We start from the raw sequence: 9839 nt of genomic DNA on the forward strand, positions 1-9839 counted from the left end.
ATATCTGATTTAAAAAAAAAAATTCTGAAGCGATTTTTTTTTTTTTACTTTTGAAATGTATGCGTACCTTTGAAATTTATTTTATGAATTTATCAATAAATTCTAAATGGCTGTTAGCAGTGAGATTACATAATTTACACTGCAAAATTAAAAGTGAGATTAATGTTTTAAATACATTTATTGATTTATAAATATATATATTATAAATGTTATATAAATACTGCGATTCTGTCTGAAGACGCAGAAACTTCCACAGAGGGAGAAAAAAATCTACAGTTGTTAGCAACTGGCCTTAGCCAAGCCCTATATTCAGTTTTTCCAAGCCCAGTTTCGCTAAACTTGCACTTCCTCATAGCTAAAAAGTTAAATCCATTTGACTTCTGCGGTACAATCCGAGAGAGACTCGCGCCAATAACAGAAAGCTGATTGGCTATTGCATGCTGGTCTCATTTGTAGTTTAAATTCAGCAAATTATATTTGGAATAGTGAAATAAAGAACTACAACACCACGGAAACAACAGAAAGAGAATTTAAATGAGCATTAGAGGTAGCGTTACATGGACATCGGAAAAATAAGACCTGTGTAAAATTATTTAAGACCTAGAACAGCGAATTTAAGACTTTTTAAGGCCTAAAATTTTGATTTTTAAATTTTAGACTTTTTAAGACTTTTTAAGACCCCGCGGAAACCCTGTTATATGTGCCTTCATAATCCAAACTTTCAGTAGTGTAATACCAAGCAAAAACTGACAATACTGGCGTGTTGGGAAACAAAATCACATTAAAAAGGAATAAAAAGATTTATTGCCAAACTCTTCTGCCCAAATACTTAAAAAATATTTTTGTAGGGGTCATGACATGGATTTTTTTATTATTTTAATATGTTCCTTGAGGTTTACTTTAAATGTTAATAAATATGTGGAAAAAATTATTATTTTCAACCCTCATTCTGATCCTCTCTATAAAACAACCTGATTTAAGGTGCGCATCCTTTGAGACTTTAGTCAGTAATCTGCTACTGTTATGACTGGCTAACATCATTGCATAGGAAACAGTATCAATGACCCACTCCCTCGCTATTGCATACGAGTATTTTGACAACATAATCAAAATAAAACAGTCAATTCCAGACAAAACATTATGAAATAACTTACTTACAGTTTGTGATGCAGCTGCAGTCAGATCTAGCACCACTTTCAACAAATGTCTTTTTGTGAACTCTCTATGACATTGTGCCTCGTTTACAAAACAAAATGCTCTGAAGTCCGAATAATCCTCTGACAAAATCCGGGATGCCATTACAAATAAACTATCCACTTGTTCCTTATGTTGGGATCCTTTTGATATCTCTACAAAGACGCGATCGAGCTGTTTAAATCCAAACACATCAAGGCCAAAGTTCTTTCACTCAATTTATCCTATGATGACAGACTCAAGTGCATGGACCATGTCAGAAAGCAAATGCAAATCTATATACTTTATTCAGTGTATAAACGATAGTGGCAGTGATTGTAATTTCTATTTGCTTTTGACGTGATGCGATGCGACACTCGCATTCAGCATAAACAAGTTTCAGCCATTAAGCGACTGAACACCAGTGGGCGGGGCCTATGGTGAGAAGCCTATGGTCTTGCTCTGGAGGCAGTGTCTATGCAAATGACCTGTTGACACCACCCTGGCACCTCGGATGCAAACGAGCCATTTTTAGAGCTTGATTAAATAAATCCTTGTGTACAATCAGGACATTTTAAGCTTTGAAACCTGCAGGATGTTTAACGGTACAAAGACCTCTTATATGCCAAAAGATCAAGGCAAATTTGATTTCTCATATCATGACCCCCTTAAAATGGAAAACTGATACACTACTATATGTTACAGCTCTTACCTGTATTTGGAGCTGTGGGGTCCGTTTCTTTGGTTCTGACTGGACCTCCAGTAAGATGGTGTTGGGCTTCCGAATAGAAGGAGCAGGTTTGGGTTCAGGAACAGTGATGGGAGGGAAGGAGGTTGTTACGGTTGCTGGTTTGTCGCTAATGATGACCCGTGAAGGGACTGGGGCCTGGCCGTCCACTCTGGGCTTACCTAGAGAGAGAGACACATGGAGTAGTGGTTAATAATCTGCGATTGTAACTAAAAGGTTATGGCTTCTATAGCAACCAGCATTTGTGTTGCATTATGAATTGTGTTTCAGAAAGTAATGATATGTGAAATTGAATTTGCATTGCTTGAAGCAGTCTCGTACATTACAGTTTTGTGTTTCTAAAAATATTCCAAAAGACTGAACTATAGTAGAGAACTCCCCAGTGTTTCCCCTACCATTATCTTAGGGGGGCGCCCCGCCCCACCAACGGCACCCCCCCGCCCCCCTTGAATGTCAAGTTCATTTTATTTTTGATATAGCGTCAGATCACAATAGAAGTCATTAAGGTTATCTTTCCTATAGAACAGGGCTATACATTGTTCTTTTATTAAACAAACTAAATTGCCTTGTGTTATTTATCTTATTTACACGAAGGCATGTCATTTCTGTCTTTACATGATCGCGTGTTTACAATGTCTCATCTGCGAAAACACAGACGGGATCGCGGACTCCATTCATAAAAACCGAATCTACTATAGCGCGAAATGCCACGTAAATTCGTCGATTTTTGGATTAATAAATCAAAAGTTGGTCTGTTACTTCATTCAAATCGCGATATGGACTAGTGTCTGTGAAAACTGAAATGCAAAAAGACCGTTTCAATATGAATCCTGCATGCTCCGTTTGCCTCTGTATGTATGAATGGTGGAGACGCGCTTTTACTACACGCATATACTGAAGCACACGTGACGCTCCCGCTAATTTTGGGCATTTGCATCTCGCATGAACAGATAAACTCAATATCCAAAGCTGCTGTGAGTGTCACTTTTACCGTTTCATTTGAGAAAACTAGCATCATAACATGCTGTACACACACAGAAACTTCAAGGCAACCTGTCAAAATAAAAGTAACATGTAACAGAACATTAGTCTTGTATTACTTTTGTACAGTATAATGTAGTTGTTTATATATTCCTATTTAAATAATTGACATGAAACAATATATATGATAAAAATAAATATAACAAGATTAACCACTTAATTGTAGAAAAAATACTACAATTATTATTTAAATGTTAAATTATTATTATTTATTGATTTTAACAGTAAACCTCTGTTTGTTTGCCAAAAATTAAAAGGGTTTATTTTTCATTTGATTAAAAATAAATAAATGTTTATACTTTTAATTTGATTATGAGAAAAAATAATACACACAAGAATAAAAAAATAAAAAAAGCAAAAGTTGGTAGAGCCCTATTGTTCAAAATGTTAAAATAGAGAGTTTTGGACTTATTTTTCCACTGAATAAGTCTATAATAATGTTTTCGTTATTTCACAAAGTAGGGTAAAGTACCGGGAAAAAAAAAGTAACGTTGGCTACCGGCACCCAACACCCCCCCCCCCACCCAACACTGGAAACCTAGGGGAAACACTGACTCCCATTTGAAAAACGTTGTGGTCTTCTCATAAGCGTGTTGCAGAGACTAACGGAAGAGAAGAAATTGTTGAATGAAGTCGTTATTTTTGTCTTCTTTGCGCACATAAAGTATTCTCGTAGCTTCACAACATTACGGTTGAACCACTGATGTCACATGGACTATTTAATAATGTCCTTACTACCTTTCTGTGCCATAAAACGTTTCAGTTGTGTCGCTGTCTATGCAGGATCAGAATGATTTCAGATTTCATCAAAAATATCTTAATTTGTGTTCCAAAGATGAATGAAGGTCTTATGGATTTGAACTAACATGAGGGCGAGTAAAACGTTATAGATTCTTTAAAAACACGCATTTGCATTGCATTATGAAATGCATTTCAGAAAGTACCGACATTTAAAAAAAAAACAAATTTGCATTGCCGTAAGTGCTCTTGTGCATTACCGTTTTAATGCACAAGTTGCTTTGGATAAAATGATGTACTTATTTACTTACCTGCACACACAAAAAAGGAAAAAAGTAACCTTTTTATTCAGGCATTGGGAATACGTGAACATGTCTGCAGAGTGAAACATTACCAGACCAACTAGAGGCGACATTAAACACAAAATCTCCATCCCCCTCTTTTCCACAGGATGCGTGAGTGCACTAGGAATACACTCCGGCAGGATAAACGCGCCTCTGCCAAACCCCTAAAGTCTGCACATCCATCGTCCTGATGCAGCGCAGATAACATCAACACGCTGTTTACAGGCAAGGGCACAACGCGACCCCAATACTCACGCAAGAGGGATATTAAAGACAGACACACTCCTGCAGATGGAGCCCACACGCACCTACTCATTACTCCATCTCTCAACACACCGCAGAGAGATTGCAAAGGACGTCCACGGTAGTTTAAAGTGCCGTGTCAGCCCAAAACACATTTGCACACATCTGGCCGAGCGAGATGCCAACATGATTGGCATCTGTTCTGCAAAGGGACCGCGAGAGAAACAGGTTCAGCCAGAGTGCGCTAGCGTGGGTTTGTGTCATCCCCGTTTGCAGGAAGGCAGGTTATAGACGGCCCATTACATAGAGACGCGAGTCTGGCCTCGGCACATTAACGGCGAACGAGGAGGCTGGCATTAGCATAAATCTGCTGCGAGCGCCGCAATCTGTTTTTCCCAGCCTTCCATGCAAAGCAGGGGAAACATAAGCTTTACGATTTCCATAATTTGGCTGAAGGGCATCCAAACAGTGGCTCAGGAGCAAGAAGCACTGACTCATCTGGAATGCACAAATACTTCTGATAGCAAACATGTGGGTTCTGCTGAAGGAAAGCTTGAAAGGAGGCGTTTGTATTCCAGAACCTCAAGAGAGTGTGCGCTCTGAAAGGCGAAACCAGATCGGAGTGATTAGCACAATGATGGACAGTAAGAGATGCTATTATGGGCTATTCGCAAACCAGAGAAGCCGCAAGGCGTGCGAGGAAACAAAGAGTCAAATGAAGGGACAGAATTCACAACCCTCGAAATGCTTGGGAATACATCCAAGAACATGTAAATCACTGACTTTACTGGACCCGAGGACACTGCAGCAGGAGACTTGGGGAGAGAAGATGGAGAGAGCGATGATGAGATGATTAAAACTAAATAAATGCACATAAATATGTGCGCACACGCCCCGCTTCTGCAACCACATGCAATTTAAAGCAACAAATGAAGTCACGTTTTCACCGCTGGGGATACCACCAGAGCAATTTCGTCTACAATCAATAAAGTATAAGAATGCACCTCAGAGACAGCAAGCTATGGTGTGCATGAGCCGTGAAAGCGTCTCAGCCATGCAAGAGCAGCAATCAGTGTGTGAATTAAGAGGCTTCACAAGGATTCCTTCTTTATCAATAATACATTTGGGGAAGAACAGGAAAAAGGAAAGTTCATTATACAGAGTTGTACGGAATTCAGAACTGAATTGAGAATTAATAGCAATTCAAATCTGAATGTAAAAAAAGAGGGATTAAAATGTATTCAAATAATATATGGACGGATGTACGAATAAATGAATAGATAGACATAACGATAGAACAATAGACAGATAGATTGATAGATGACAGAGTGATAATGGATGGATGGACAGAGATGTACACAATGACAGATGAAAAGAAACGATGATAGAACGAACGAACGAACGAACGATAGATAGATAGAGTGATTAAATGAACAATAGACAGAACAATAGAATGGTAGATAGATAGACGATAGAATGCTAGAACTACAGAACAATAGATAGAATGAACGATAGAATGAACAATAGGACGATAGATAGAACGAACAATAGATAGAATGATAGATAGAACGATAGAGAGAACATAGAATGATAGATAGATAGAATGATAGAACTACAGAACATAGAATGAACGAACGATAGAATGAACGAAAGAACGATAGATAGAACGATAGATAGAATGAACAATAAAACGAACAATAGAACGATAGAATGGTAGATAGATGGATAGACGATAGAATGCTAGAACTACAGGACGATGGATAGAATGAATGATAGAACGAACGACAGATAGAACGACAGATAGAACGATAGATGATAGAACTGCAGAACATAGAATGAACGAACGAAAGAACGATAGAATGATAGATATATAGAATGAACGATAAAACGAACAATAGACAGAACAATAGAATGGTAGATAGATGGATAGACGATAAAAAGCTAGAACTACAGAACGATGGACAGAATAAATGATAGAACGAACGACAGATAGAACGATAGATAGATAGAATGATAGAAATACATAGATAGAATGAACGATAGAACGAAGGTAAGAATGATAGATAGAACGATAGATAGAACAATAGATAGATAGATAGATAGATACATACATACTGGACAGAGAGACATACTGAATGAAAGATGGAAAGATGGATACAGTTATAATGATACATATAACGATGGATAGATATGACAATAGCACGATGGAAAGACAGATGGACAGCTAGAAAAATCCTGTTATTTCATAAAGAAAAAAGTATTCTAAAAGCTCTGGAGTTTGATGCAGCTATAAACTGTCTAAACTCTCACTTCTCTTGATCGCTGCTGTGTTGATTCGACTGCCACTTTCTACTCTCTGCAGTGCAGAACTTGCTAAGCAGATTTGCGGAGAGCTCGCCTGCTGTCGTTCGCGTGTAACTGTGACTCGGGGGCCGTCTGTGGATGAGCCGCACCGAACATCTGCAGCAGATGAAAGGCTCTCTCACCATTCCCATGGGGTGCTCCGCAATTCCCACTGCCGTCCCCAGAGAGTCACGGAAGAGAGGGAAATTAGGCCAGCTCTAATCTACAGCCCTCCAGAGACCCAGTCTGAGCCTTGGCGAGTCAATCCAATCCAGGCTGGGCCGGTCTGGACTCTCTCCTTCACAGATACAAATACAGAAGTGGCTGGGAAGTTTTTAATGAGAGTCTGGAACTTTCCACTCGGGTTTCATTCACACATTCGGTGTGACGGGAAATAGGACAGCCACGAGGTTGACACTGGTGGACATTAGGATGCCTTGGAAATCGCCTCGACTGGTAACAGATGTGCTTGGGTCGATGTGGGGTTTTAAAGTAGTTATCAGGAGATCCTTCACTTTCGTTAGATGAAAGTTAGACAGATCTGATAGCCACAACATTGGGAATGAGACGGTGAGGCTCTGAAATGTAGGAGAACGTATTTACTTAGCACATTCAATTTAGACCAAAAAAAACAACATCTCTGCTGAGGCCAGATGGGTCGGTGTGAAAGTTGAGTCAGGCTAGGGAAATTTCAATGACTTGATCATGTGTGGTTTTATGTCTTGCAAACATAAACATCTGGTTTCTGTAATGTGATTTATTTAGATTTTTTTGGTAATTCTGTTGAATTCTACTGATGTAAATATGTCAAGGTAATGTTACAAGAAAGCAAGAAAGACTTGGAAAGAACTATTAAAAATTAGGGCTGTCAATCGATTTTTTTTTTTTTTTTTAATCGCGATTAATCGCATGGTTGTCATGAGCTAACTCGCGATTAATCGCACATTTTTATCTGTTCTAAATGTACCTTAAATTTATACTTTTTAAAGTTTTTAATACTCTAATCAATATTGGCATGGAAAAAATGTGACCCTGGACCACAAAACCAGTCATAAGGTTAAATTTGACAAAACTGAGATTTATACATCATATATGAAAGCTCAATAAATAAGCTTTCTATTGATGTATGGTTTGTTAGGATAGGACAATATTTGGCTGAGATACATCTATTTGAAATCAGAAGTCTGAGGATGCAAAAAAATCAAAAAGACTGAGAAAATCACCTTTAAAGTTGTCCAAATTAGGTTCTTAACAATGCATATTACAAATCAAAAATTACATTTTGATATGTTTACAGAAGGAATTTTACAAAAAATCTTCATGGAACATGATCTTTACTTAATTCCCTAATGATTTTTGGCATAAAAGAAAAATCTATAATTTTGACCCATGCAATGTATTTTTGGCTATTGCTACAAATATACCCCAGCGACTTAAGACTGGTTTTGTGGTCCAGGGTCACAAATATGGATGCTTTAAGCAAATATGTGTTTATTATTAGTGAAACCACTGTTTACATTATTTGCAGGACAGGGCAGCTCACTTCTTCTGAACATGCAAAATGTACATTAATTATTACATTTGTTTGCCTCTAGGTGCCCACATACTGTCATTTGATGAGGCCAAGTTCTCAACAAAACTGTTTCCATTGTTATAATTTAGTATTTCTGTTATCAGACAACCAAAGTAATATGAAATAATAACTGAAAAAAATCCTGAATTATGATCATGATTTTCGAAAAGTTTGAGTGGGTCAAACAGAAAATGCGCGCTGCGTTAATCGCGCGTTAATAAAATTAGTGCCGTTAAAATGAATTTGCATTAACGAGTTATTAACGCGTTAATTTTGACAGCCCTATTAAAAATACTATTTTTGACACTTGCTAGAAAACTTGTTCAAAATGTTTAAAAACAATCCTTCTGGTATGAAAGTCTTCATTTTAATCTGGTTTGTCATACATAGACATAAATATGTGACCCTGGACCACAAAGCAGAGGTATATTTGTAGCGACAGCCAACAATACATTGTATGGGCCAAAATGACTGATTTTTCTTTTATGGCAAAAATCATTAGGATATTAAATAAAGATCATGTTCAAAGAAGATATTTTGTTCATTTCCTACTGTAAATATATCAAAACTTAATTTTTTATTAGTAATATGCATTGCTAAGAACTTCATTTGGACAACTTTATAGGCGATTTTCTCAATATTTTGCACCCTCAAATTCCAGATTTGTAAACAGTTGTATATCAGGCAAATATTGTCCTATCCTACATCAGTGGAAAGCTTATTTATTCTGCTTTCAGATGGTGTATAAACCTATATTTAAAAAATATTTACCCTTATGATCTGTGGTCCAGGGTCACATATAGTTTCCTCAGAGTATTTTACTTTAAGAGGATACTAAAACTGCTAAAAATGTTTTAAAAACCTAAAAAAACCCTGCAAAATAAATAAATACATAATGCAGTGCGACCAATGAAAATCGTTTAAAAAAAAAATACAAAAATAAAAGGATACTAAAACAACTATAAATGTTTAAAAAAAATTGCACAAAAAAAAAAAACCTGCACAAAAAAATAAATCAATAAAACATGTTGGGACCAATGAAAATCATAAAAAAAAATAAAAAAATAAAAAGAAATATGACCAACACGAATTTTCAGGCTGGTTTATGCTAATTAGTTCGTCACTGGTCTAGCTAGTATGTCGTCATATACACTAGACTAAGTCTAAGGGTCCACACTTGTCACTTCAGGAATATTTCTGCAATAGTTGCATCTTTCAGGCACATACACTAACATTAGTGTTAAAAAGGCAATGTTTAAATGTGACCCTGGATCACAAAACCAGTCATAAGGGTCAGTGTTTTGGAAACTGGGATTTCTACATCATCAAAAAAGTTGAATAAATTAAGCTTCCATTTATGTATGGTTTGTTAGGATAGGACAATATTTGGCCGAGACAACCATTTGAAAATCTGGATTCTGAGAGTGCAAAATTCAAAATATTGAGAAAATCGCTTATAAAGTTGTCTAAATGAAGTTTTTAGCAATGCATATTACTATTCAAAAATTAAGTTTTGACATATTTGACATATATTTACAAAATATCTTCATGGAACATGATCTTTACTTAATATCCTAATGATTTTTGGCATAGAAGAAAAATTGATAATTTTAACCCACACAATGTATTTTTGGCT

The 9839-nt window shown here is 36.7% G+C and overlaps 1 protein-coding gene across 1 annotated transcript in view; it reads right to left on the minus strand.

Moving 5' to 3' along the window:
• The window catches only part of kiaa0586 (KIAA0586 ortholog), a 115125-nt gene that overhangs the window by 22851 nt on the left and 82435 nt on the right, over nt 1-9839 (minus strand). The window contains exon 17 of the mRNA XM_073827552.1: nt 1886-2082. Within this exon, the coding sequence (XP_073683653.1) occupies nt 1886-2082 (197 nt within the window). The remainder of the gene's footprint in view (nt 1-1885; nt 2083-9839) is intronic.

This window comes from Garra rufa, chromosome 21 (assembly GCF_049309525.1).
Source record: "Garra rufa chromosome 21, GarRuf1.0, whole genome shotgun sequence".
Lineage (NCBI taxonomy): Eukaryota > Metazoa > Chordata > Actinopteri > Cypriniformes > Cyprinidae > Garra > Garra rufa.